The sequence below is a fragment of the Mrakia frigida genome, assembly GCF_051309035.1.
Source record: "Mrakia frigida strain ATCC 22029 unplaced genomic scaffold BDY24scaffold_14, whole genome shotgun sequence".
NCBI lineage: Eukaryota > Fungi > Basidiomycota > Tremellomycetes > Cystofilobasidiales > Mrakiaceae > Mrakia > Mrakia frigida.
The window spans coordinates 83898-108161 of NW_027481267.1; the positions used below are offsets into that span (position 1 = coordinate 83898).

At 54.2% G+C, this 24264-nt stretch overlaps 11 protein-coding genes across 11 annotated transcripts in view; 7 read left to right on the forward strand and 4 right to left on the reverse strand.

The window, feature by feature from the left end:
* RAD3 (TFIIH/NER complex ATP-dependent 5'-3' DNA helicase subunit RAD3) overlaps positions 1-2262 on the forward strand; it is a 4598-nt gene extending 2336 nt beyond the window's left edge. Inside the window, exons 15-24 of the mRNA XM_076637710.1 lie at positions 33-102; positions 173-264; positions 335-414; positions 491-676; positions 745-837; positions 900-976; positions 1045-1111; positions 1176-1319; positions 1403-1609; positions 1717-2262. Of these exons, the coding sequence (XP_076496878.1) occupies positions 33-102; positions 173-264; positions 335-414; positions 491-676; positions 745-837; positions 900-976; positions 1045-1111; positions 1176-1319; positions 1403-1609; positions 1717-1995 (1295 nt within the window). The 3' untranslated portion in view covers positions 1996-2262. The remainder of the gene's footprint in view (positions 1-32; positions 103-172; positions 265-334; positions 415-490; positions 677-744; positions 838-899; positions 977-1044; positions 1112-1175; positions 1320-1402; positions 1610-1716) is intronic.
* Positions 2130-4572, forward strand: BDY24DRAFT_49506 (uncharacterized protein). Its single transcript, XM_076644949.1, has 10 exons — positions 2130-2494; positions 2575-2633; positions 2727-2769; positions 2897-2966; positions 3062-3209; positions 3278-3425; positions 3530-3613; positions 3715-3827; positions 3915-4260; positions 4340-4572. Exons 1-10 carry the CDS (start codon positions 2425-2427, stop codon positions 4531-4533), a joined length of 1275 nt encoding a protein of 424 aa, XP_076496879.1. The 5' UTR covers positions 2130-2424; the 3' UTR covers positions 4534-4572.
* A 462-nt stretch (positions 4573-5034) lies between these two features.
* Positions 5035-7431, reverse strand: BDY24DRAFT_441077 (Gtr1/RagA G protein conserved region-domain-containing protein; the record flags this gene model as incomplete). The annotated part of the gene is made up of 8 exons (XM_076644581.1): positions 7166-7431; positions 6932-7036; positions 6675-6786; positions 6416-6539; positions 6013-6242; positions 5707-5852; positions 5290-5619; positions 5035-5173 (listed from the first exon to the last, which is right to left on the reverse strand). The coding sequence occupies exons 1-8, from the start codon at positions 7246-7248 to the stop codon at positions 5035-5037; spliced, it is 1269 nt and encodes a 422-aa protein (XP_076496880.1). The 5' UTR covers positions 7249-7431.
* Positions 7432-7451: 20 nt separating this feature from the next.
* Positions 7452-9114, forward strand: BDY24DRAFT_387882 (zinc finger MYND domain-containing protein). Its single transcript, XM_076640279.1, has 6 exons — positions 7452-7753; positions 7861-7905; positions 8003-8242; positions 8312-8695; positions 8787-8814; positions 8912-9114. Exons 1-6 carry the CDS (start codon positions 7664-7666, stop codon positions 8977-8979), a joined length of 855 nt encoding a protein of 284 aa, XP_076496881.1. The 5' UTR covers positions 7452-7663; the 3' UTR covers positions 8980-9114.
* An 865-nt stretch (positions 9115-9979) lies between these two features.
* Positions 9980-10864, forward strand: BDY24DRAFT_387884 (uncharacterized protein). The gene has a single exon (XM_076640280.1). The coding sequence runs from the start codon at positions 10002-10004 to the stop codon at positions 10581-10583; it is 582 nt and encodes a 193-aa protein (XP_076496882.1). The 5' UTR covers positions 9980-10001; the 3' UTR covers positions 10584-10864.
* Positions 10854-13638, forward strand: BDY24DRAFT_387888 (RCC1 domain-containing protein). Its single transcript, XM_076640281.1, has 10 exons — positions 10854-10887; positions 10979-11308; positions 11463-11573; positions 11654-11760; positions 11859-12089; positions 12217-12903; positions 12975-13143; positions 13226-13293; positions 13369-13409; positions 13494-13638. The coding sequence occupies exons 1-10, from the start codon at positions 10881-10883 to the stop codon at positions 13537-13539; spliced, it is 1797 nt and encodes a 598-aa protein (XP_076496883.1). The 5' UTR covers positions 10854-10880; the 3' UTR covers positions 13540-13638.
* Positions 13575-15643, reverse strand: BDY24DRAFT_387897 (uncharacterized protein). The gene is made up of 7 exons (XM_076640282.1): positions 15267-15643; positions 15080-15188; positions 14984-15000; positions 14679-14876; positions 14207-14587; positions 13970-14122; positions 13575-13875 (listed from the first exon to the last, which is right to left on the reverse strand). Exons 1-7 carry the CDS (start codon positions 15366-15368, stop codon positions 13831-13833), a joined length of 1005 nt encoding a protein of 334 aa, XP_076496884.1. The 5' UTR covers positions 15369-15643; the 3' UTR covers positions 13575-13830.
* A 997-nt stretch (positions 15644-16640) lies between these two features.
* BDY24DRAFT_340063 (nucleolar and coiled-body phosphoprotein 1 family protein) lies at positions 16641-17018 on the reverse strand (the record flags this gene model as incomplete). Its single annotated transcript, XM_076637391.1, has 2 exons — positions 16641-16766; positions 16875-17018. Coding segments are annotated over 2 exons (270 nt in total), but the record flags the coding sequence as incomplete, so codon positions are not given.
* Positions 17019-17457: 439 nt separating this feature from the next.
* On the reverse strand, positions 17458-18571 carry BDY24DRAFT_49608 (uncharacterized protein). Its single transcript, XM_076644950.1, has 4 exons — positions 18492-18571; positions 18210-18372; positions 17786-18114; positions 17458-17700 (listed from the first exon to the last, which is right to left on the reverse strand). The coding sequence occupies exons 1-4, from the start codon at positions 18517-18519 to the stop codon at positions 17618-17620; spliced, it is 603 nt and encodes a 200-aa protein (XP_076496886.1). The 5' UTR covers positions 18520-18571; the 3' UTR covers positions 17458-17617.
* Positions 18572-18754: 183 nt separating this feature from the next.
* BDY24DRAFT_387906 (SAPS family protein) lies at positions 18755-22655 on the forward strand. Its single transcript, XM_076640283.1, has 8 exons — positions 18755-19149; positions 19294-19822; positions 19898-20032; positions 20106-20816; positions 20891-21550; positions 21629-21810; positions 21887-22286; positions 22360-22655. Exons 1-8 carry the CDS (start codon positions 18896-18898, stop codon positions 22606-22608), a joined length of 3120 nt encoding a protein of 1039 aa, XP_076496887.1. The 5' UTR covers positions 18755-18895; the 3' UTR covers positions 22609-22655.
* BDY24DRAFT_49781 (uncharacterized protein) lies at positions 22616-23791 on the forward strand. Its single transcript, XM_076644952.1, has 3 exons — positions 22616-22693; positions 22773-23469; positions 23554-23791. The coding sequence occupies exons 1-3, from the start codon at positions 22661-22663 to the stop codon at positions 23649-23651; spliced, it is 828 nt and encodes a 275-aa protein (XP_076496888.1). The 5' UTR covers positions 22616-22660; the 3' UTR covers positions 23652-23791.
* Positions 23792-24264: the final 473 nt, after the last annotated feature.

Sequence of the window (24264 nt, forward strand, 5' to 3'; positions counted from 1 at the left end):
AAGATCACTGATCGATCGTTTTGACTCAACAGGATTCCTCCTCATCCTCGAACCCTACGAAACCGACACAGCAACAGTCGCCAACCCCGTCTTCCATTTCACGTAAATTCGAACCTCTTCGTCGCGTCCGAACCGATTCTTCCGCTGATCTTGATCTTCCCTCCCTCGCCAGATGTCTCGATCCTGCTCTTGCCATGGCTCCCGTCTTCGAGAAGTTTAGTTCTGTGGTCATCACTTCCGGAACTATCTCTCCTCTCGAGATGTGTGAGTTCCGATTTTCCTCGACGCGTCTTTCGTTTCTCGTAGCTGACTTCTCTCCTGTTCCTCTTTCCAGACCCCAAAATTCTTCAATTCCAACCCGTTGTCATCGAGAGTTATCCCATGACCCTCGCCCGAAACTCTTTCTTGCCTCTCGTACGTTCCTCGCCCTTTCCTCCTTTGACACTTTCCTTCTGACTAGCTCGTCGTCTTCGTCCTCTTCGTTTCCCAGGTCATCACTCGAGGTTCCGACCAAGTCAACATCTCCTCTCGTTTCGAAGTCCGTAACGACCCTTCCGTCGTTCGAAACTTCGGTAGCATCCTCATCGAGTACAGCAAGTGCGTTCCCGATGGAATCGTCGCCTTCTTCCCGAGTTATCTCTACATGGAGTCGATCGTTGCTGCTTGGAACGACATGGTTCGTTGTGTCTCCCCCCACTCTCCATATCGCGTCTGGAGCTGATCAAAGTTGTTTTGGCTTCGCAGGGTATCCTCAACGAGGTTTGGAAGCACAAGCTCATCTTCGTCGAGACGCCTGATGCGGCTGAGACGAGTATTGCTCTGGAGAACTATCGAAAGGTGAGTCCTTCACGTCTCCGTGATCTAGATTTCAAAGCTGACCTCCTTTCTCGTCTCTTCAGGCGTGCAACAACGGTCGAGGAGCAGTTCTTCTCTCCGTCGCTCGAGGGAAGGTCTCGGAGGGAATCGATTTCGACCAGTGAGTTTCTCCTCGCCTCGACCTTCACTCTTCTTTGCTGATCTCTTTCCCCTTCTTTCGCTTCTCAGCAACTACGGACGAGCTGTCATCATGTTCGGTGTTCCTTACCAGTACACCGAGAGTCGTATTCTGAAGGTCAGCTCCATCCCCAGACCTCTTTCCTCGACGCGTCCTGACCCTCCGTTACCTCGCTTCGCAGGCTCGACTCGAATTCCTTCGAGACACCCACCGAATCAAGGAATCCGACTACCTCACCTTCGACGCCATGCGACATGCCGCTCAGTGTGTCGGTCGAGTCCTGAGAGGAAAGACCGATTGGGGACTGATGGTGTTTGCTGATCAGGTTTGTATCGTCTCTTCCGCTCTTTGTCCCCTCCTTCCCTCATCCGAGAACTGACCATCTGCTTCGTTCATTCTTCCCCGCAGAGATTTGCCCGAGCCGACAAACGAGCTAAGCTCCCGAAATGGATCAACCAGTACATCTCTGAATCTCACTCGAAACTCTCCACCGACATGGCCATTGCGCTCTCGAGGTCCTTCATCCGATCCATCTCCCAGCCGTACGATCATTCCATCACAGGGATTTCAGTGTGGAGTCTGGAACAGCTGGAGGAGAAGCAGGAGAAGGAGAGGGTCAGTTCGACTTCACTCTTCGGTTCTCTCGACGCGACGTCAACTGACTTCCCCTTTCGCTTCCCATTCTTTCTTTCCCCTTTCTTTTCGCTGCGACGCTTCACCAGATTGAAGCAGAGCAAGCTGCTCTCTCCCCTCACTCTCGAGAAGCAGCTCGGAAACAGCAACTCGCTCTTCAGCAGCAACTCGAGGCGGACGACGAGATGGGAGGAGGAGGGTTTGTCGAGGGAGATGACGAGGATGGGATGGACGAGGATATTGCGAGGTATCAGGAAGAGGCGATGGTGGCTGCTGCTGCTGCTGCCAGGCAGGGGGCGAGGGAGGAGCAGGCGAGTGGGAGTGCGAGTGCGAGTGAGGAGGAGGGAGAGGGGATGGATCTGTCGTGAGGAGGGAGCGGTAAACCTCTGCTGGTGTTTGTCGTTTCGTGCTTGTCTTGTGTCTTACCTTTGTTCTCGGTGCTTTGATGAACTTTGACGATTGCCCTGATGGTCTCGAGCTTTTGAGGTTCGGAGCGAGAAGAAGAGACGCGTCTCGACCCTTCCCTCCCCCGCAACAAAATCTCAGGCAATCGAGCACTCGCTTTTCCTCTCTACTAGCTGATCTCTTCAGATTCGACACTCTTGTTCCTTACTCGGAGGCAAAACCACATAAGCAGTCAACATAAAAAGGGATCTGCCTCGGCTCCTCGCCTCGATCCCTCTTCGATCCCAAAAACCAAACACCCACCGCCCTGCTCTTCCTCCTTCCTTCTCCTTCCCTCCCCTTCCCCTTCCTCCTCGCGACCCCACCTCCCGCCTGTCCCTTTCCTCGGGCACATGGCCTACAACGCCTCCTACTCCCCTAGTTTACTGGCTACGAGAGCTCAGAAACTGTTCTTTCTCGCCGGTTCGTTTTCGTTTCACCTTTCACCTTCCTTCCTCTCCTTCGCTTCGAGCTCATTTGGATCGCTTTTTGGCATGAAACAGTTGTGTTGGAGGGAGTGATAGTTACTGGGCTGGTTGGGGCGGTGTTTGGACTGGTTGAGGTGAGTCCGAGGGCTTGAAGCAAGGGGGGGTGCGGGAAGGTGAAGAAGGGAGAGGGAAGCTGACATGGGTTGGTTCGATTTGGGGTTGGAAAGACGGCTGTTTCGGTACAGACTCCTTTGCTGAAGACGATCCCAGGTACGTCTACTTTCTCTCCCAAACGAGCTCTAACGGAGAGCGAGGGACGTGAAGAGAGAGCGAAGGAGAAGAGGGAAGGAAGGAGAGCGAGCTCGAGCTCAATACCTAACTGACATTCGAATCAAAGTCTACCTGGCCCTCTTCGTCTTCGCAATGATCTTCCTCGTGGCTATCACCGTGGATGCGATGCGCTTACGGTAAGTTTTTCTCAATCTCTACTTGGTTCTGTCGAGGAGGAACGAGACCAGAGGGAGAGAAGGGGTCGAAGCTCAACTTCCTTCTTTCTGCACAGGAACATCATTCAAATCGTCGGAATCTTGATCTTCAATCTCCTGCTCATGATCTACTCGACCCTTCAGATCACTCAGACGAGGGAAGCTCTCCATGGATCGAGGCAGGAAGGGTTGGAACCGGAGGATTGTCTAGGGGATGCTTACCTCGTTCGTATCGTTTCTCTCCTTCGAAGGCTGTTCGAAGTCAAAGCTGACATTGGGGTGCGCTTTGATAGTCCTGTGATGGACCAGACTCCCTCTACTCTCTCGTTCAGAAGCTCCTGGTCGTCGTGCCCATCGTGATGGCCGTTGGCGAGGTCGCGTTGGTTTGGTTTGCGAGAGCTCTGTGGGAAGATTTTGGGTGGGATGTGTTTAGGTCGCTGGGTGAGTCTGCCTTTTTTACATACTGCTGGCACAACTCGAGAGTCGGGGGAAACTGCGTCGCTGATCGAAGTTCGAAACCGAACGCGTCGACTTTTTCGTTGCAGGTGCCGATCTGAAGCTCAAGAACATGTATCAGAAACTGCAGGTGCTCATTACCTTGCTCAAGTTTGATATCTTCTTCCTCTTTGGTTTGTCGCTCTGTCTTTTTTGTTCGTCGACGAAAAAGGGAGAATGGACGAAGCTCACCTCCGACGACCTTTTTCTTTCCTTTCCGTTCTTCGCTTCCCAGGATTCTGTGGTCAATTTATCATCCTAGTTCCCTCCTTTCTCGAACGTCAAGGAGGAGGAGGAAGAGCCGAGTTCATCCTCACCATCGTCGCACTTCCGATCTCGATCCTCGTTGTGCGTCGCGTCTCCTGTCTCAATCTTCTGTTCTGTTTGCTTCGAGCTTTTAACTGACCTCGGCTTTTTTTCTCTTCGCTTTTTCAGACCGTTCTCTGCATCTTCGCAGCCAAACGAGAAGTGAAATGGTTGATGTCCTTCTGCCTGTTCGTTTTCCCTTTCGCTTCCCTCTCTTCCTCTCTTCCCTCCCTTCACCCTTCTGACCCCCCCTTCCCCTCTCCTTCCCCAACTAGACTCGTCTTCGTCGGAGGAATGGCCTACGCGATCTACAAGTTCATCTCCCTCTTCCTCCCTGCCACCCGTCGATACTTCGATTCCACCCGTCGAACCCTAGGAGTCTTCGCAGCCTTCTCGACCGTTCTACTCTTCGCTACCTTCGTGGTGGGTATCATGTGCGCTAGGAATTTTGGGAAAGGGTTGTTGAACGCACAGGGTTCGTCTCTTCCTCTTCTGTTTTCTTTTTCGTTCGACGCGTCTCACTGACCTCCACCTTCATTCGTTCGTTGAAATAGAACCAACCCGTGCTGCTCTTCCAACCTTCGTCCTCTCCCCCAGCGGAGGTTCGAAGGAGGAAGATTCTCGTCCTGATTCAGCGACCTGGCCAGCGGCGTTCTCGCTCGATGCGAGAGGGAGGAAACCGTCGAACCTTTCGAATCAGGGATCCGCGGGTGGAGGGAAGGAGCCGCCGAGGATGGTTATTGATTAGTGTTGAGTCTGAGCTTGGAGCGAAGGGTGGGGGGAGAAAGGGAGGGGAGGGGAGAGGAGGAGAGGACTCGGAGGAGGAACGCGTTGATTCACAAACCTCGAAGTTGCCTACAAATTTCCATCGGAAACTTGGTCTATCCACTCTTGCATATTTCTTTCTCCTTTTTTTTTCTTCTTGGCCACCATCTTGGACTTTATCTTTTGCCTCCTCGCTCCTCGCTCTGTTTTCACACTCTTGCCTCGACGACCTCCTCCCTTTCTCTTGGTCTTCTTGATCTACCCACCCGGTTCGTTCTTACATACCCCACCTACTTAGCTGTTCACTTTTAAACTTACGTACATCTTTACGTCTATCACGATTCCCCCTTTCCCTCTCTGTCTGTCCTCGTTTCGTCAAGTCTCATCCTCATCTGCTCATACCTCCCTCTGCTCCCCACCACCTCTCCGCACCACACCCTCCCAACCCACCCAAAGATTCAATCCAAAGGTCCGAACGAGCGTCCTACGTCTCCCTAAACCACTCATCGTGCGCCTGCTCAAACTGAACGATGATCCTTCTCACGACGATCATCCCTTTCCGCATCTCGGCCTTGTCGGCTTCGAATTGAGAAGTTGGGAGGGTGCCGACTATGCTTAGGCGGCTACGATACACAACCAAAAAGAAAAGGAAAGAGGGGGAGGGAGAGGGAGGGTCAGCGGATGAACGACGAAACAGGACGAGATTGAACGACGCGTTGAAAACGAAAAGAAGACTCACTCCGTAATCGACCAACTAACGAACGTCACCCCAACCTCCATACTAACCGACTGACACAGATGTCGATCCTCCTCTAGACTCGTTCCTCCTCCCTCTTCCTCCTCTTCTTCTTCCTCCTCCTCGCCGTCTTCCTCTTCGCTCTCGCTCTCGCTCTCCTCGTCCTCGGATTCCTCCTGGGGCGATAGAGGAGGGTTGGACGTGGTAGGAGCGGGAGGTGGTGGAGGCTGGGAGGAAGCGATGGAGGAACCGTTGAGTTGGGAATCGCCGTTGGGTTTGGAGGAGGGAGGAGGAGGAGGAGGGAGGGTGAGGGCTTGTTCAGGGATGACGGATCTGGGTGAAATAGAAGTGAACGAGTTCAGCTTAAGCCTTTGAGTTCAGTTTCAATGCGACGAGAAGGAGGAGAAGAGAGCGACGAACTTGTACAGATCTTCAAACAGATCGACTCGACCAATCCACTGGAAGATGAGACGTTCCTTGTCCTTGTTCGCTCCTTCCTCTCCAGCGGAGACAACGCAGATCTTGGTAGGGCGGTCGATGAGGGCGAAGGTTTCGAGTTTGTGGGTCTGCGGGGTGAGAAGAGGGGAGGGAAAGGGAAAGGAGGGAGGAGAGTCAGATCGACGCGTCTCGTTTTCCGCCTCTCCCGTCCCTTCCTTCTCTTGCCCGACCTCAAATCACCTTTCCCCAGCGTCCACCACCCCCCAGAAAACAATTCAATGTACTCACCCCAGCGAAAGTCCCCATCACCCCCTGCACATGCGCCAACGCCTCCGGAAACGCCTTGACGGTAACTTCATGGAACGCTTTCGGCAGCCGCTCGTCGAACATGGTGGTTTGGATGTAGTTGGGATCGGGCATGCCTGGCCCTGTATCGGTGGAAGGGTCGTAGGAAGGGTGCTGCTCCATGTGAAAGTTGAGTTCTTCGTTGAAGTCGGAGGAGAAGGTTTGGTCTTGTTCTGTGAGAGGAGGGACGGAGACAAGAGCGGAGTCAGGCGGTTGGCAAGGAAGAAGGTTAAGATGGTGGAGAGTTTGGTGGTTCGAAGGAATCGAGGAGGTGGAGAGGGAGGAAAAGAGAGAGGAAGAAGAAAACAAAGAAAGAAAAGGAGAACGACGCGAAGGTGGAACGAACCCAGAGCATCCTCAGCCGTGAGAGCCTCGCACTTGTTGAGAAAGACGTAGTGTCGGACGTTCTTGTCGATGAGGTAGACGTTCCACATTTGAAGAGCGAGAGGGACGATCTCTCCTTGGTAGCTCTGGCGATGAGCGGAGAAGGGAAAGAGGAGGAGAGGGAGGGGAGGGTGTGAGCTCGAACGCAAGGTCGGAGCGATGGGAAGAGCAGAGATCGACGAGGAAGTAGATAGCACAAAGTGGAAGCTGATTGCACTCACCGAGCTGAAATCTACGAACCAGATGATGGCTGAGAATTTGGCGATGTCGTTTCCGAAGGATGCAGCCGTGACGGAGGTCGGAGTGTCCCAGATCTGGTACGCTCGGAGGATGCTGACGGGCGAAAGCAGAGGTACGATTAGCGCGTAGAGACTATAAGCTTCTCGCTCTCGATGCAGGCGAGCTCCAGCAGAACGAGAGCATCGTACGAGCGAGAGCAAAGAGACGAGAACGTCAAAGGAAGGAAGGTCGAGCTCACTTAACATCTTCCACTTGAACCTGCCTCGTAGATCTGACATCCCTCATAGCCTGTCTAGGCGACATCCCTTTGAAGAGAACTTGAACAGCTGAAGTCTTTCCAGATCTGGTAGAGAAGAAGAAGCGAGGGAGCGATCAAAGGAGGAAAAGAAGGAAGGGAGGAGGAGGTGAGCTCGGGTTGTTATCGAGAAAGCGATGGCTTCGTTGCCTTCTTGTTAAGTAGAATAAGACTGACCCTTTCTGACCTAGTAGCAGAATCTTGATCGATCTCGAAGCTCCATCCGGGAAGGGGCCAGAGTAAGGTGCTGGTTGGGCCATTTAGGGAGGAAGGAAGAGAGGAGGGGAGCGGAGGAGGAAGAAGGGAGGCGAACAGCGATGGGCAAGGAGAGCGAATGAAGGTGATGGATCCGTTGATGGATGCGAGAGAGTTGGGCTTGGTCTGAAGAGAGATAGGAAAGTCGAGAGAAAGAGGTCGTGATGGTTGAGAGAAGGATGAGAATGAACCAACAGCTCGAAGGTCGAAGCGATTGAGCTCGCACGAGTCACCTTTCGACTTCTCCCCAACACCCATCCCACCTTCAAAACTTTCAAGTACATAGTCTCAAGCCCGTCCTTAACCTTCCTCTTCGATCGCTATCTTCCAATCGTCGGTCGATAAACCACAGGAACCTTTCGTGCCGACCTGACAATCAGCCCGCCTCTCCGCTCCCTCCTTCCCTCTCTTCTCGATCCTATGGACTACAAAGCTGAAGATCTCTTCTCAGCGCTCGGAATGGACTCTCCGCATACTCCTTCAGGTCCCAACTTCGAATCGGTAGCTATGGTACGTCTTTCCTTCACCAGGAGAGCGTGCAGAAGCAGAGACATTGGTTGAGCTCGCGAGCTCACGTTCGCTTCCTTCCTTCCTTCCTTCCCTCCCTCCTCGAGCAGCTTCGCTACATCCTCGAGAACTCAAAAGTCTATCAGCCTCTCTTCGTCAGTATTCTTTTCTCTCCGACTCTACTAGATCTGTTGCTGGAGAGGCTGAACTCCCTCGTCCTCTTCCTGTTTGGTCGACTGGTCGACGATCCAGGCCGACTTCACCTCCCTCTACCTCCCAGAGTTCATCCGCTACTACCTCCTCAAGATCGACTGCTTGCAGAACTTCACCTTCTCCGCTCTCGTCATGAACCACATCTCGGATCTCTCCTTGTTCGGTCGATTCGTGAGGGAGGATCAGACGGGACTGGCTGTGACGCTGGGGTTGGTTCTGATCTCGAGGCTGAAGAGGTCGGTTTCCTTCGATGGGATCTTGGACGAGAAGAGCGAAGCAGTGAGCATCACTCTCTTCTCTACTCGTCAAGTTCAAGCTGACCGAATAACGTCGCTGGTTCTCTAACAGAACCCCTTCTCCATCTTCCAACTCAGCACCTCCTCCCTCCTCCTCCTCCGTCTCCTCCTCGCTTTCCAACCCACCGCAACCGCAGCTTTCCTCCCTTCCCCTTCCGCTCAAGATCTCTCTCGTCGCTTAACCCTAGCAGCTCGAGATCTGCAGGTTTCAGCTCACTCGTTAGCGAGCGATCCGTCGACTGTTCAACGAGCGACGTCGACGGCTGAGTTCCTGAGTTCGCTCAGTCAGGCGTTGGGCGGGACCAAGATCGAAGTGATTAGGGAAGGGATGATTAGGTATGAAGGGAAAGTTTTGAGTTGGTATTGTTGTGAAGGGAGAGGAGCGGGCGGGTGCGAGGAGGAGAAGACGGGGAGTCCGTTTGTGATTTGTTCGAAGGCGAGTTTCCTCTCTTTTTCCCTTTGTAGGTTTGCGAGCTCTTGCTGATCAGTTTATGCATCTTATTCTTCCTCTCCCATATCCATCACAGTGTAGAGCAGCTCGCTACTGCTCTCGAGGTTCGTCTTCCGTCTCTTATTCCTTCTCTCCTCCTCGTCGCGTCTCCTCGACTGACGGCGCTCTCGTTTCTCCTCTTATCGGTCTCCTCTCCTTCAGAGCATCAAGTCTCGCACTGGCCGATCCATCGAAAAACCTGTCGCCAGCCTGTATGGGGACAAACTTGATCTCCATTACCTTTCGCTCGTTCTTTTTGAAGCAGCGACGCTCGCCCTTTTTCGGACGCGTTGAGTTGGGATCTGAACACGAGCAGGACCTCCTCCCTCCTCACCTTGTCTGTAATTTCTTGCCATACCTCCTCGATCTAATCATTTTCTCTATTTTCACCATCCGAAAGATGAGTCGTGATGGGCTCTTCCCTCTCGCCCATCGCGGCTTGAGGCCAGGAGGAGAGGAGGGATACCAGCGAGGTCTCCGCCAACTCCCACCTTCTCTCTCCCTCTCCCTTCGCCTTTTTCTCTTCCCTTTTCGTTCCTTTCCTTCCCTCCCACCCGCGCCTTTTCTCTTTGTTGTTTTCCCCGTCGGAAGCCCATGTCGTTTCGTCGTTCTGACATTTCGTTCGTCCGTTGTTCGACGCGTCGAATTTCCGTTCTCGTTTCCCCCCTTTCTTGGACGTAGGTTTTCTCGCCGAGTTTCAGTAGCCTATTTCGATAATTATCAGACCTCATTAAGCCTGCGCTAGTTTACCTTTCTTCCCTTCTTGCCTGTTCTTCGAGCTTGGGTAGTTCGACGCGTCTTCGTCTCGGTCATGCCGCCTCCTTTTGTTTCGTCCTGATCTGCCTTTCACCTTATAGGAGAAGATGTACGTCGGTTGTCTAATCAAGTGTCTCGAGCATCATCGTGTTGATGATCCTTTTCGAGTGCATCCCCAAATCGCTGATCTTGGTGGTTCGAAGGAGAAGGGTGAGGGATCCTTCTCCTTCGCTCTTTCCGAGTTGGCGTCCGAGCTTCGATCAAGTCTGATCGTGTCCCTCTTTTCCCAACCCAAGCACTCGAAGACGACGAGCAGGATACGCCGCCTCAAGAAAGAACAACAAAGAAAAGCTAATCACACGGAAGAGGAAGGAACAAAGGAAAACACTCGGCGTCATCTCAGACTCGGATGGGTTCTCCCTCCCTCCCTCCCTCCCTCCCTTCTTCCCTCCCCCCCCTCCCTCCCAACCCCCATCTCGCTTGTTTTTCAACAGCAATGTCCTCCTCCCTTCCCAAACTCTCCTCTCTTACTCTCGAAACCGAAACCAACAACAACAACAACAACAACAAGACCGACTCCTCTCCTCCTCCCGGCTCTCCCGTCTCCACCTCGACGACCTCCCCTGCCGACTCTCCCTTCCTCACGTCCTCTACGGTGCTCCCACCCGTCCCACCTCCTACTCCTACTACGCTCTCTTCGCATCCATCCTACTCCTCTCCTCCTTCCTCTCCTTCCTTCCAACCGACCACCACCACCACCGAGCCGCCGGATCCGAACCCCGTCCCTGTCCACCACGAAGGCAAGCTCTACTACCCTTCCACCCGAATCTCCGAGGTCAATCGAGCGACATCGGGAGTCTACAAAGATCTGCATCTACCCTCTTCGACGAATCCTCCGTGGCAGTTGGTGGAGCCTGGGGAGCATAGGCATGCGTTTGAGACGATGATGGAGAGGGAGGGGTCCAAGGGAGTCGGAGGCCAGAGGCATCACCATCGCCATGCTGGGAAGAAGGCAGGAGAAAAAGATGGAGGAGAAGGGAAGAAGGAGGAGAAGGAGGAGGAGGAGAAGTCTAGTTGAGGGCGTTGTATAGTAGTAACCGACCGAGCGATGAGCTTTTTGAAACGACAAAGAAGAGCGTCGAGTTGAACGTTCTTCGTTCTCCCTTCTCTTCGGACGAAAGAATTCTTGAGCTCGATTTCTGGCTGCAAGAGTCCTCCATGAAGTCGTGAAAGTTTGCATCCTTGAATCCAAGGTCGAATGACCGTCGAGAAGGGCCACGTCGTCGTCGAGCACCAACTTGAACGAAAGAAAACAACTTCGAACTTTGACCGTTTCCTCTCTCCTCCAACGGCATCTTTGCTTCCTTCCCTCAACATGGCTCGTGCGTCTTACCCCTCTCTCTCTCGCCCCTGTACTCCCTTTGAACTCCGACTAACCCTCCTATTTTTTTTTCTCTCTCTCTCCTCTCTCAGCTCGAACCTCCTCAGCAGCAGCCGTCCCAGGCACTCCCTCTCGACGAACTTCCTCCCGTGTCTCCCTTCCTCCCGCTCCTCCTACTCCCAGATCCTCCAAACCAACTCCTACCAAACCCAAACCCACGCCTTCCAAGAAGGCGAAAATTTCAGCTCCCATCCCCGAAGATCAAGAGATGAAGGACGCTCCTGCTGCCGTGGACGGACTCAAGAGGAAGAGGTCCTCGGTTGGACGACCGAGAGGAAGCGTCGCTTCTTCATTGGGAGGAGGAGGATTGCAGAGGAAGAAGGTTTTCAAGGCTGGGTTGAACGTAGTGCCTATGCCTCCTTGTGAGTCTGATCTCGATTGATGGGAGAGCAGGAGCGATGGAGAGCTCGGAGAAGGAGGAGAAGGAGGAAGGAAGGAAGGAGAGCTTCGTTCGCCACCACCTCTCGAGCTGAAGCTGACCTCCTTCCTCCTCGATATATGCGTCGTTTATTACAGTGGCCACCGCTCCCGCTCGAAGCCTGTTCATCTTTGGTACCGGAGATATGGGAGCTTTCGGTCTGGGAACGGACGAGCTGGGAGAGATCAACCGACCTCGACTGCACAAGTGTGAGTTTCAACCTCTTTCTTTCTTCCCTTGAGCTCTTCCATCTTGAGCTGATCCGTTCTTGTGGCTTCCGCGAATACAGGGTTCGAGGCTGGAATCGCTGAGGGGAAGTTCGGTGCCGTCGGGAAGGGAATCGAGGAGGCTTCAGCTGGAGGAATGCACACCCTGGTCGTTGATGCTGAGGGAAAGGTTCGTTCTCATCATCTCCTTCTCCTTCCTCCCTCTTTCACCACCTCTCTGCTTGCTCGAGCTGACCTTTTTGCTCCTCCTGCTTCGTTTCGCATCAGGTCTGGTCCTGGGGAGTCAACGACAACGCTTCTCTCGGTCGAATCACCAACAACGTCCCTGATCCTGAGAACGAGGGAGCCACCATCGACGCCGACGTTCTCGAAACCGAGCCCATGGTCGTCTCTGGTCTCGTCGAAGAGGAGTTCCGAGCGGTCAGGGTCGCTGCTGGAGATAGCATCAGTATCGCTCTTGGAGAGCTGGGAGATGTGAGAGCTTGGGGATCGTTCAGGGTGAGCTCAACTTCTTCCTTCCTTCCCTCCATCCTCCCGCTCTCGTTTCCGTCTGAGCTTCGTCTCGCACGAACCGAAGCTGGCATTGACTGTTTTTCTCTCTCTCTTCACCCATCACCACTTCCAGTCCTCCGAAGGTCTCCTCGGTTTCAACGGAGTCGCCGGAGCTTCCAAAACCCAATTCTCTCCCATCCCTCTCCCTTCCATCTCCCACCTTCGCTTCTCCCAAGTCGTCTGCGGATCCGACCACGTCGTCGCTCTCACCACCGATGGAACCGTCTACGTCTGGGGAAACGGTCAGCAAAACCAGCTCGGTCGACGAATCATCGAACGACGAAAGATCAACGGGCTCGCTCCTGAACGACTCGCTCTCCGAAACATCGTCGCCATCGGAGCTGGACTTTACCACTCGTTCGCTGTCAACAAGGACGGACAGGTCTTCGCTTGGGGATTAAACTCGTTGAGGCAGACGGGAGTGAGCGATGCGAAAGGTGGATGGGAGGAGATCATCCAGGTCCCTACCCTCGTCGACGCGTTGGATCCTTCGAACCACGGAGGAGCGAAGGTCATCAAGGTCGATGGAGGAGAGCATCACTCGTTGTTCTTGTTCGACAACGGAGAGGTTTGGGGATGTGGAAGGTGTGATGGAGCTCAGTTGGGTCTTGGAGCGGAGCATCCCGCCAGGAAGGAGTTGAAGGAGAGGGTGGACGAGGAGATCGAGAAGAAGAGGTTGGAGAGGGTTGAGAGTGGAGTTGAGGATGACCCTATGGCTCCTCCTCCCGCTGTGGATGAGTTCATTCCTGAGCCTGTTCAGGTGAGCTTCCCTTCATCTGTTCTGTCTCTCCAGTGGCTCGAGAAGCTGACGCGGTCGTCGTTCGTTTTCAGATCTTCTTCCCTCCCGCTCCCACCGCTGCCAACCCCGCTCCCGACTTCAACCCTTACCCTTCCTCGGCAGAGGAGTACACCGCTCATCCCATGGTCTCCATCTCCGCTGGAACCCGACACAACCTCGCCGTCTCGAAGGAGGGGAACGTCTACTCTTGGGGATACGGAAGTGAGTCGTTCTTCTCTTTTCGTCGAGGCGTCTTTTCTCCGTGTGCTGATCCGCTTTTTCTTTCGTTGCTTCTTCTTTTCAGACCAGTGCCAACTCGGTCTCGGACCTGACGTCGAGACTGCTGAGGTTCCAGCTAGGGTTCGAAGCAAGGTTCGTCCCGTCTCCCTCGTTTCCTCCTCGTCCCTTGCTCCGGCTGACCTTTTTCTTCCTTCCCCTACCCTACAGGGTCTCAACGACTTCAACGTCATCGATGCGTCTGCTGGAGGGTGAGTCTTCTTCTCTTCAGTTTCCGTCGTCTTCCTGCGAGCTCGTTCGCTGACTCTCGATCCTCCTTCGTCTTTCTCATTCAGTCTTCACTGCGTTCTCGTCGCCGTTCGCAAACCTACCGATGCTTAGATTTTACTCTCAGTCTAGCTACTTTACTTTATTTTCTTCGTCATTATATCTTTTTCTCTATCTCTACCCTTTGTCTCATGTGCATGGAGCTTTGCTTCGTTCGACCGCCCTTCAGCCTTCCGTGCTTCTCGTTCAAGTAGGACAGGCGACCGGCAACCTCTCTCGGTTCTACACAAAACAAGCAAAAGAGAAACAGAGATCGTATTATCGTGATCAAGCACTCGTTTCGTTCGTTAAGGTAAACAGAGGAAGTGCATCGTCGCGTCGCCTCCTCCCACGTCGTCGTCTTCCTCAGATATCAACAGGGAGATCCTCGTCCTTCAGATCACCCCAGAACTATTTCCATTCGATCAAAATAAGGCCAGGACGAGCGAGTCAGTATCTCAATCTCTTCTGAGGGAGAAAGGAGGCGAGGATGGAAGAAACGAACCATTTCGTCCTCGTCCTCCTCTTCCTTCTTCGGAACAACAACCTCCCCCTGTTCCTCTTCCTCGTCCAGATCGTCAATCTCCTCCTCCTTGTAAACGATCTTCTTCCTGGCAGAAGTAGTAGAAGCTCGTCGGGGTCGTTTGGAAGGGCCATGCTATTGAAATCCAGCCACGTCGAAAAGATCAGCTTCGACGCGTCCTCCTCCCTCTCCTCGAACCGAAGACTGAACTAGACGCACGTTCTCCGCCTCTTCTTCTTCTTCTTCTTCTTCTTCTTCTTCTTCTTTGACTCCAACCTCCTCCTCCTCCTCTTCCTCCTCCTTTCTAACCTCCAACCCCCTCAAGCTCAAAATCTCCTCCATCTTCAACAACCCTTTCCCGCCCCACTGCATCTCCATCACTTCCTTCCCTTTCCCCTTCCCACCTCCTTCTGCTCCGTCAAACTCAGCAGGGACGGGTATGGGAGGAGGGTTGGGTCTGAAAAGCATGTAGAGTCCGAATCCTCCTTGATCTGTCTGGAGATAGGCGGCGGAGTGGGACTCGGCGAGGAGGGTGAGGGATCGGAGGACGATGGGGAGGTGGTTGGAGGAGGGGAAGGAGGAGAGGAGGTAGGATGCTGCCTGTGGAAGAAGAGAGACGGGCGAAACGAGGAGGAGTTAATGTTGAGAGGAAGGCAAATCGGATGGGACGCAGACGCGAAAACGAACTCACCCTCCCAGGTTTACAGATCTCTCCCGATTCCCGGATAGCCCTCCAAGTTTCATCCTCCTTCGCTACGACGGGGATTCTTCGACCCATGAGATCGACGTAGGGCTGGGTGTTGTCCGGTTTTCGAAGTTCGTCTTCGAGGGTAGGGCGTTTCGGGGCTGGTTGTTTGCCGAGGGAGATGGCTCGGGAGGTTGCGTTCATCTGAAAGGAAGTAAGGGTGAAAGGGAGAAGGGAATGAGTGAGTGAGAAAGGAGGGGAGAAGAGGGAGAGAGGGAGAGGAGAACGACGCGTCGAGGTCGAGGACGAACTTCGGTGTAGACGGATGCTATGGACGATCAGAGAGGGTCCGGTCAGCTCAGCGACCAAAGTCTAAATGCGAAAGACAACTGGAGATACTAGCTCACCCAGACTGAGAGCCTCCTCCTTCGAAAATCCCAATCGAAGACAAACCACCGTCGACCAAGCAGTCATAACCGGCGCTCTATTGGCGGTCACTGAAGCTTTGAAGAGTTTCTGAGCCCGTTCCAACCCAGCACAAAGCCAGTCTCTATCAGCTCAGATGCAGAAAGGGTTGAGAAGCGTCCGACTGACCTCTTCAGGGATCGTTTCTCCGAAATCGAGTTGTGGGACGGAAAGGTCGATGGCGGAGGACGAGGAGGAGGTCTCTACCTCTGGATCGTGAATTTCGAACATATCGGAACGACCTGAACTTTGTTTCCTCTTCTTGGGAGGAGAAGGGGGACCGACCTGAGAGAAGAAAAGAAGAGGAGAGGGAGGAAACGAGCGTGAGGTTCGATTCGATTCGTTTGGCGGAGTTGAACGGAGGGAAGCAGCTCTCGTAGAGTCGAAAATTGAACAGAGGAAGGCTATCGACCTGCTCTACAGGCACCATCACTTATACCCACCCTTGAATGAGTCGATCCTGTTCTGTGAGAAGGCAGGACTGACCTTGATCTCCTTGTTCTTCCCTTTGCCCTGCACGACCTTTGGCCATCCTGCCTTGATCGCCTTCCTCGTCTCAGCCTCCTTGATTCCAAGTTCCTTCAGGGCCTTCTCATTAAGGTTACTGAGACTGAGAGCGGTAAGTTTCGTAGGAACCCTGCGTGAATGGAAGAAGAAAAGGAGATGGTGAGCTCGATGGGAAGGGCAGCGGGAGCGGAGGGGACGAACAAGATCTTTGCAGCCTCCATCGCTTTCCTCATAGGGAGAGAAACGGGTGGAGTAGACAGAGTCTGGATGATGAGTTGAACGGTGAGAGGAAGATCGTCCGACATGGCGCAAGAGGGAAGAAGGGGGGAAGGGAAGATGGCCGTGGGGAGGAAGGGAGAGAGGTGAGCTTCTTCGAAATGAAGAGCTCGCAATTTCTCTGTTTTTATCTCCTAAACACCAGCAACCTCCCGGGAATATTTTTCAGCTCTTGTATCTGTTGATCTACACTGAATTGTGTCCAACTCTGTAATCTGCAAAATCGTCCTCCCTCCAGCGTGATCTCTCTCTCCATCGACCTCCCTCCCTCCCTCCTTCCCTCCAAACGAAGATGGCTTCTCGCAAACTCCTGACATCTTTTCTCTGTACATACTTCGGGTGTTCCTTTGACGTGTTGGAACGTTGACTCGCTGGTTTTCTCTCACGATTCGACCTTCCTCCTCGAGAGGAGCGAGAAACGGACGACGCGAAGGTCGTCGTTTTCTCTCCTCCTTCTTGATCAGCATGAGGCGAATCATGATCGCAGCAAACTCTATATAATCCCTTCAGAACCGAAAGCCCAAGCCCACGAAAGAAACGGGCAGCAGAAGCTCGAGACGCTGAGGCGACGCGAGTTAGTTGTCGAACTTGATCGAGTGGGAGGCCATCTGCGACGAGCAGGATGAAGGAGAGAGGATTGGTGGTCAGGTTCCGCTCGAGGACGAGGAGCAGAGGAATAAACGGGACGGAAAGACGAAGGAAAGGGGAGGGACGACGACTCACCGAGATCTCTCCACCCCTGTACGACCCTCTCTTCTTCTTGTTCTTCTCCTTCCTGAACCCAGCACCCCTGGTGACGATCAAATCCCTCGAGGCTCGCTCTCCGTAATCGTTGATAGTTCCACCCTACAAAATAACCAGAACGAAATGAAAGGGTCAGCACTCTTCTCGTTCGTCTTATCCTCCCTCCCTTCACTTCAGCCCTCTGGAGATCGCGTCGAAGAAAGCACTCACCTTAGTATCAAACGCGTTACTCTTCAACCTCTCATCATGGAAGCTCACATCCCCAGCCTTAATCCTCTCGAACCTCTTCCCAATCTCCTTCCCGTTCCTCCCAAACTGAGGCGATCCAACCTCGGCTCCTCCCTCGCTCGCCATCTTCCTCTTCTTGTGGATCTCCTCGAGCGACAAGGCTTGGATGGCTCCTCCAGGGTGGACGACGGCGACCTCGACGGTCTCGGTGACCTCCTCCGCGGCGGGAGCTGGGGAGTCGGCTTTACGCTTCTTGGAGGAGGTGGTGGTGGTGGAAGTGGAGACGACAACGACGGGAGCGGTGGAGGTGGAAGCGACGGCTGAGACGACGGCGGAGAGGGAGGATTTGGGGAGGGTGACTTTGGAGGCGGGAGTAGGAGGTTTGGAGGGGGTGGCCTCGGCTGAAAAGGGGAGGAGAAGGAGGAGGGACGAGTCAGGGAGAGCTCGCAAGGAGAACGAACGAAGGAGAGAGGGTGAACTCACCAGACTCGTCGGACGAGGACTCATCCTCGGAGGAGGAATCGGACTCGGAAGAGGAGTCAGACTCGGAAGAAGAGTCTGAAAAAGTGAGGAAGGCAAGGAGAAGTCAGCCTGAGCTCCGTTGAGGGAGAGACGCGTCCGAGCTCGAGAAACGAGCGACGTACCTTCGTCTGGAGCGAGATTAGAGAGAGAATGGAACTGGTCAGCTTCAGTGCAAAATCAGTGTGATGGGAAGGATAATAAGACTAACCAGAAGAAGACTCAGCCTTCTTAGCGGCAGCAACAACGGCCTTGGGAGCAGGCGCCTCGTCCTCGTCGCTGCTGTCCTCTGCTCGACGCGTTTCGAAGAAATCGTCGAAAGAATGATCAGCTCACCCTTCTTCTGGAGGTCACCTATATACTCCAAGACTCACCTTCATCACTAGTCTCCTCCTCGCTGCTGCTCTCAGCCTCCTTGACGGGCATAACAAGCTTTCCAGGGACGACCATGACCTCCTCCTCACTGCTGGCCTCCTCGTCCGAGCTGTCCTCCTCCTCGGAACTGCTGGACTCTTCCTCAGAGGAAGACTCCTCGAGGGTTCCGGTTCCTGAGCTAGTAGCAGGAGCGACGACGACGGCGACGACAGCGGCCTTGGAGGAAGCGGAGGAGCTGGAGGAGGAAGAGGATCCGCTGCTGCTCTCGGAGGAGGAGTCCGAGTCAGACTCAGACTCAGACTCGGAGGAAGAGGACTCTGCGACGGCACTGAGGTTTGCCAGAAGAGGGAAGATGGTGAGCTGAAGCTCTTCAAAAGAAAGAAAGAGAGAGAGAGAGAGAGAGAGAGAGAGGTGGAAACTCACGACTTCCTGGATTGACCCACGAGCTCGACGAGACCCTTGATTCCCTTTCCAACGGGAGCGGGAGCGTCGAGGTCAAGGATGGACTTGCACTCCTTTCGAAGAGCAGCAGCCGACTTGGTGTGTTGACGGGAAGAGAGGAACGAGTGGATCAGACGGTAGGTCTCTGAAGGAGGAGGAGGGACGAAGGGAAAGTCAAAGGTCAGCTCGGAGTTCGCTCTTTCTGGCTCGTCCTCTGGTCGCTCAAAGGCAGATTTTGGTAGGATTTGGAAGATGGGTACTAACGGTTGAGGGTTTCGGTTTCCTCGGACATTTTGAGAGAGAAAGAGAAAAAGGGGAGGAGGCAGGAGGGAGAGGGTTGGAGGGGAGGGAGGGGAAGGACTTCGAGCTCAATCCAAATTCGCCCCATCCGGGACCGCCCTTAGTTACCGTTTTTAGACGAGTGAAACTGCAGACTTTCCCGGTTGCTCTTACAGAGAATTGAGTAAGACTCGGATAATCGAGTTCTACGACCGTTTTTTTCATAGCAGGAAGGCGACGGAAGCAGGTCGGACGACCCACCCTTTGCTTGCTCTCGCGCTGTCCTCTCTCCTTCTCCCTAAAACGACGACCATCCAACCGAGCTTGCTCTCCTCCCTCCCTCCCGCCCCTTTTCTCATCCACTTCTCCTCCCTCTCCCCCGTAGCCGAATGTTCTGGCGTTTCGTACACAGTGCTGGAGGCGACTTTGAAGCTCTGTTGAGTCGAGATCCTCCTCCTTCCATCGAGGAACTCTTGGACGACGACGAGTTCCTCACAGAATGCAAAACTCAAAACGCCAAACTCGTAGAGATCTTGTCAAGACCGGAGGCCGTTAGAGCTCTGATGGGTTGGGTTGTTGTTGGACTCAAGTCTATAGAGGAGAGAGGGAACGAGACAGAGGAGGAGAAGAAGAGAAGGACTCGGTGAGCTCTCCTTCCTTCCTTTCGCTTGGTCCCTTCTTGCTTCCTTCTTCTTCAAACCAGCTTGGCTTCGTAGCTCGGATCTGTAGCCTGTAGTCTACTTACTCGGACTGACCGTACTTTGTAACTTTTACTCTTCCCCATTAGCTTCCCAGCCATCGCTACCGAGGTCCTCTGTTCCGAGGTCTGGGCCATCGTCGAGACCGCCCTCAACCCACCCTACGACCTCATGAAACCCTTCTGGGAACTCGTCCTCGGTCCAGTACCCTCTCAGAAGACCGCTCCTCTCGCCCTTCCTCCTCCAACCATCGAAAACGGACCGGAAGACATGGATATCGACCTCACTTCCCCTTCGACCACCACCTCCTCCTCAGCCCCTCCTCCTCCTCCGGCTTCTTCTCCTCCAGCTCCCTCAACGGATCGTGTCCCTCCTGTCTGCAAACCGGACGATTGGGCCGTGGAAGACTCCGCCGAAGACTCAGACGAGTTCGAGGACGAGCCAGCAGCACCCGTACCAGTCGCTACGCCCGAGGAGCAGGCTCAGCAGAAGGAGCACGACGAGTTCCACAAGATCATCCTGGACGAGATGGCAGCAGCTGCTGAGGACGGCAAGGAGCTCGCCTACGGTCTCTGGGGAAGGGTCAACGCTGTTTTCTTGGGAAAGAAGACTGCTGAGGTGAGTTTGCTTAGTCCTTGAGCTCAAGGGAAAGAGCGAGCTGACACCCTCTTCCCTTCCCTCCCTTCTCTCCAGATGCTCGCCTTCATCCGGGCTCAACCTTTCATCGTCGAACGGCTTCTCCTCAAGATCGACTCTCCAGCAGTCGTCGACCTTCTTTTCAGGATCATCCAGTGCGAGGAGATGCCAGCTGGTCAAGGAGTTATCGACGTGCGTTCTGAGCTCCTTCTTTCTCAGCCCTGCCTCCTCGAGCTGACCCTCGTTTCCGGCCTTCTTCCCTCAGTGGCTCTCCTCCGAATCCATCATTCCTCGTCTCACCACCCTCCTCTCTCCCGACTACTATCCTTCTCATCACGATACCGCCACCGACCTTCTCAAGGGAATCATCACCATGTCGGCTCCTGCGCCAGGTCCCTTCAACCCGAACGAAGGAGGAGGAGGAGGCTCAGAGAACGGAACAGGAGGACTCGGAGGGATGCGAAACAACAAGTTCGCTCGAGAGCTCGTCGCTGAGGATACCGTCGAACGACTCGTCGGCTACATGTTGGACGAGGAAGGTCTTCTCGCGACAGGAGAGCAGCCCGTCGGCCCTTCGTTAGGAACCTCCATCCCTTCTTCCTCTACACCTCCCAAACCCGTCGATCCAGCCTTCGCTTCCCTCGCCGCTACCTCCTCCCTCGTCTCCTCCATCGCCGTCTTCATCGAACTCATCAGGAAGAACAACTCGGACTACTCGGAACCTCACCTCTTCCACACCCTTCGAAACGGACTCATGGCCAAGTCGTCGCTCGTCGCTGCTGCTGCTGCTTCGAGAGCTCGGGAGGGAGAGGTCGTAGATGCGGATCAGAAGGATATCGACGATAGGAAGGGTATGGAGGACGCAATGGAGGTGATCAACACGAAGATGGGGATCGTTCACTTGGGAAGTCTCTTGACGGTGCTGAGTGCGAGGTTGGGGAGCTTCCAGGACCTGATAAAGTCACCGAGAACGAAGGTCAGCAGTTTATCCTTCCTCATCTTTTTCTAAAGCAGCGAACTGACCTCTCTTGTCCCTCGTTTTTCCCTCAGCTCGACCTCGACACCACCTTCGACGCCTCTCCTCCCCTCACCCTCGAACGCTTCCGGATCGTCGAGCTCTACGCCGAACTCCTCCACTGCTCCAACATGGCCATCCTCAACCGACCCAACGGAACCGGACCTACCTACGACGACGACGGTCGACTCCTCGGTGGACTCTCAGGTCTCGACGAGCTCTCCTCAGCCCTCAGCGGAGCCGAAGCGGAATCGGACGACAAGCCAGAAGAGGAGGTCGTTCTCCAGAACTCCAAGGGTCTTCCAGTCAGCTCGAGCTCGACGGATGCTTCCAGTAGTAGCGAAGAGGACTCTGACGACGGAGAGATGGAGGATGTTTCGGTCGAGGACCCACCAGCAATCGTCGTGAGCTCGGACGCGACTTCCTCGGTTTCCCCTCCCCCCTCCTCGCCCACTCCAGCACCCGAACCTCCCACCCTCAAACTCCCCCTTTCCACATCGGACGAGACCACTACCATCTCTGCCACTCCCTCGGACATCGCTTCGGTCAGTCGATACGCCGTTCAGGCTACGACGGCTCCTCCGTCAGTCACGTCGGAACGAGCAGCTCCTGGCCCTGGACAGCAAGGAGATCTGCCTCCAGGTGATCTCCTCAAGCAAAAGTTCATCGATCACGGTCTGCTGGTCACTCTCTTCGTGAGTCTTCAGTGCTTTTCGCCGTCTTCCTTGAGTTCAGTGACTGATTCGACCTTTCGTTTCTTCGACGCGCATCAGGATCTCTTCTTCGCCTTCCCTCTCAACAACTTCCTCCACAACGTCGTCTACGACATCTTCCAACAAGTCCTCACCGGTCGACTCGATCAAGGGCTCAACCGAGATCTAATCATCGTTCTCTTCCGAGACGCTCACCTCGTCGAGAAGATCCTCCACGGACAGCGATTGAACGACTCGATGAAGTGAGTTGTCTTCGCCTCTCCCCGTCCTCTCGACCCTTCGGCTCATCACTGACCGCTTTCTTTCGCTCCCTTCCAGGTTTCGACTCGGTTTCATGGGTCACCTCATCCTCATCGCCGAAGATACCATCAAATTCCTCGCTCGATGTCCTCCCGACCTCCTCGCCATCGTCAGCTCGACTTTCAACCAATCCGAGTGGGACGCCTTCGTCTCTGGACCCTATCAAGCTTCCAAGGAGCGAGACAACACCGTCATGGGAGGAGGAAAGCCTCGGAACTCGTCGATGTCGATGGGAGACGAGCATGGATCGGGAGAGCAGGCGACGGACAGCGATAGCGACGAGGACGACGAGGAGAACGACGAGGGAGCTGGAGGTGGGATGAATGGGACTTCGAGGTTGGCTTCGTTGTCGGCTGGGTTTGGGTTTGGACCTGCGAGTTCTGGAGAGGATGGAGATCTGGGTGCGACGACGGAACAGGTGAGTTTTGAGCCTTCGTTCTGACGCGTCTTTCCCGTCCATTTGGAGCGCTAACCAAGGTCGCTCTTTTCAGTTCTCCCGCTACCTCGCTCAGCAGATGTCCTCTGGAGCTTCGGATCGACACTTCGAGTCTTCGTCGGACGACGACGACGACGACGACGCGGATTGGATCGCAGACTCTCACTCCTTCGATACGTCGAATTCTCAGCCCACTCAGTCTTCGTCGACGTTCCAGAGGGTCAATTCGAGGACGAACGCCTTCTCGGACAGCCAGCCAACGGTGAGTCTCGACCTCGAAGCTCTTAGAGAGGCGATCGACTGACGCGTCTTCGTTCTCCCATTTGCAGCCCTCTCAGACTCTCTTCGACGACAAGATGGGTCAGAACTCGAGCTCATGGGTAGACGATGTGAGTCTAGACGTCTATCTCTTGCAGCCTCGACCTTAATCTCTCCTGCTGACCTCGTTCGTTGCTCTCTCTTCCTCAGGACGACGCGTGGGGAACGTTCCAATCCACCGGCCCAACAACGGTCTCCTCCTCCTCGGACGATCCCTTCGGAGACGATTTCGCCACTTTCCCTTCTTCCTCTTCCCCTTCCAACAACAACTCCGAAGCTCTCGCAGCCCTCGAATGGAACGACGCCTCCTTCTCTCAAGAGTTCAAGGACGTCGATTCGGACGACGACGTCCCCGCTTCCTCCTCCTCTCAAAATCCTTCTTCCTCCACCGCGTTCTCCTCGTCATCAGCAAGGATAGCCATCCCCTCCTGGAACGAAGACGACGAAGGGGACGACGACCCTTCGACTCCAACAGGCAAAACTTCCGCTTCGTGGGGAGCGTTCGGATCAAGTTCGAAACTCGACTTCTCTTCCACCTCCCCTTCCACCTCACCCATCACGAGTCATCTTTCGTCAAGTCCATCGACCCAGAACCTTTCGATGCACGCTACCAACTTGTCCCTCTCGACTTCGCCTTCGTCGCCATTCCAGTTCGGAGGAGGAGCAGCTTCGATCTTCACCAACATGAGCGCCATCTCGCCTCCGGATCCCAGTCTGCTTCAAGCTGCGAACGCAGACGAACCTCTTGGACCTGGAGTGGGGAAAGATGTGGAGGCTTGCGAGACGGAGGAGGGAACGATGGTGCTGGAGAAGATGGGAGAGGACGGGAATTTGATCTCGGTTCCAAGTTCGTTTCGACCTCCCCTTTTTGCTGTTCCTTTCCTTCGAAACTGAGTGACTGATTTCTTCTCCCTCCTTCTTTTCTTCGCAGTGGACGAGATCGCCCTAGCCGTCGAGTCAGATATCCAGAAGAAGGAGGCAGAGAGGGAGGCAGCTAAGCGGATGGAGCACGACTCGAGATCGGGTTGAGCTCGTTTTCGCTCGTCGTTCGTTCATTGGTGGGTGTTTAGTCTAGAAGCTTATTTAGTTTGGGTAGACTGTTTTTGAGGTGGTGATTGTGTAATTTTCTGTAGTTTGCTGTTTTCTCGTTTTGTTTCAGGACCTAGTCTATGCTTTTCTCGCTCGCCGTTCAGTTTCCCGAGGAGAGAAAAACGAGCACTTCCTCGTTCTCGGAGTAGGTAGAAGATCCATTCCGCTCCCAGGTCGATAAGAAGAAAAACCTAGGTTGAGTCTACCATCGAAGTAGATATCAAAACCGCCCAGCAGGACTGTCTAACTCTACGAACAAAGTCTCAAAACTGTCGAACGCGTCGCATCCCAGCCCACCCCTACCACTACTCTTGGGTCCCCAATTCTTCTCGATAGGAAGACTGCAAATATAATGAAGCTGACACTCAAACTGAGAAGAAAGACAAGCACAAAGGAAAATCAGCGCGCCTGTTCCTCCGAGCTGACCGTTCGAGAGCGACGCGACGCTACCCACCTCGTACCTCCTCTGATTACAATAATCGTAGATGGCACTCGCACAATCTTCATCCACGTCGTCGTATCCTACACCCCAGAACTCACAATCAGCCGTTCT

Coding starts and splice junctions, on each gene's coding strand:
- BDY24DRAFT_49506 (XM_076644949.1), top strand. CDS start 2,425: ATGGCCTACAACGCCTCCTACTCCCCTAGTTTACTGGCTACGAGAGCT. Junction 3,210..3,277: donor GTCTAGGGGATGCTTACCTC/GTTCGTATCGTT, acceptor GCGCTTTGATAG/TCCTGTGATGGACCAGACTC. Junction 3,828..3,914: donor TTCCGATCTCGATCCTCGTT/GTGCGTCGCGTC, acceptor TCGCTTTTTCAG/ACCGTTCTCTGCATCTTCGC.
- BDY24DRAFT_387882 (XM_076640279.1), top strand. CDS start 7,664: ATGGACTACAAAGCTGAAGATCTCTTCTCAGCGCTCGGAATGGACTCT. Junction 7,754..7,860: donor ACTTCGAATCGGTAGCTATG/GTACGTCTTTCC, acceptor CTCCTCGAGCAG/CTTCGCTACATCCTCGAGAA. Junction 7,906..8,002: donor AAGTCTATCAGCCTCTCTTC/GTCAGTATTCTT, acceptor TCGACGATCCAG/GCCGACTTCACCTCCCTCTA.
- BDY24DRAFT_387884 (XM_076640280.1), top strand. CDS start 10,002: ATGTCCTCCTCCCTTCCCAAACTCTCCTCTCTTACTCTCGAAACCGAA.
- BDY24DRAFT_387888 (XM_076640281.1), top strand. Junction 12,904..12,974: donor TCATTCCTGAGCCTGTTCAG/GTGAGCTTCCCT, acceptor GTTCGTTTTCAG/ATCTTCTTCCCTCCCGCTCC. Junction 13,410..13,493: donor ATCGATGCGTCTGCTGGAGG/GTGAGTCTTCTT, acceptor TTTCTCATTCAG/TCTTCACTGCGTTCTCGTCG.
- BDY24DRAFT_387897 (XM_076640282.1), bottom strand. CDS start 15,368: ATGTTCGAAATTCACGATCCAGAGGTAGAGACCTCCTCCTCGTCCTCC. Junction 15,189..15,266: donor GAGAAACGATCCCTGAAGAG/GTCAGTCGGACG, acceptor GAACGGGCTCAG/AAACTCTTCAAAGCTTCAGT. Junction 14,123..14,206: donor AAGAAGAAGAGGCGGAGAAC/GTGCGTCTAGTT, acceptor GGATTTCAATAG/CATGGCCCTTCCAAACGACC.
- BDY24DRAFT_49608 (XM_076644950.1), bottom strand. CDS start 18,519: ATGTCCGAGGAAACCGAAACCCTCAACC. Junction 18,115..18,209: donor GTGGGTCAATCCAGGAAGTC/GTGAGTTTCCAC, acceptor GGCAAACCTCAG/TGCCGTCGCAGAGTCCTCTT. Junction 17,701..17,785: donor GGAGGAGACTAGTGATGAAG/GTGAGTCTTGGA, acceptor CGCGTCGAGCAG/AGGACAGCAGCGACGAGGAC.
- BDY24DRAFT_387906 (XM_076640283.1), top strand. CDS start 18,896: ATGTTCTGGCGTTTCGTACACAGTGCTGGAGGCGACTTTGAAGCTCTG. Junction 19,150..19,293: donor GAGAAGAAGAGAAGGACTCG/GTGAGCTCTCCT, acceptor CTTCCCCATTAG/CTTCCCAGCCATCGCTACCG. Junction 20,817..20,890: donor TAAAGTCACCGAGAACGAAG/GTCAGCAGTTTA, acceptor TTTTTCCCTCAG/CTCGACCTCGACACCACCTT.
- BDY24DRAFT_49781 (XM_076644952.1), top strand. CDS start 22,661: ATGGGTCAGAACTCGAGCTCATGGGTAGACGAT. Junction 22,694..22,772: donor CGAGCTCATGGGTAGACGAT/GTGAGTCTAGAC, acceptor TCTCTTCCTCAG/GACGACGCGTGGGGAACGTT. Junction 23,470..23,553: donor GAATTTGATCTCGGTTCCAA/GTTCGTTTCGAC, acceptor TTTTCTTCGCAG/TGGACGAGATCGCCCTAGCC.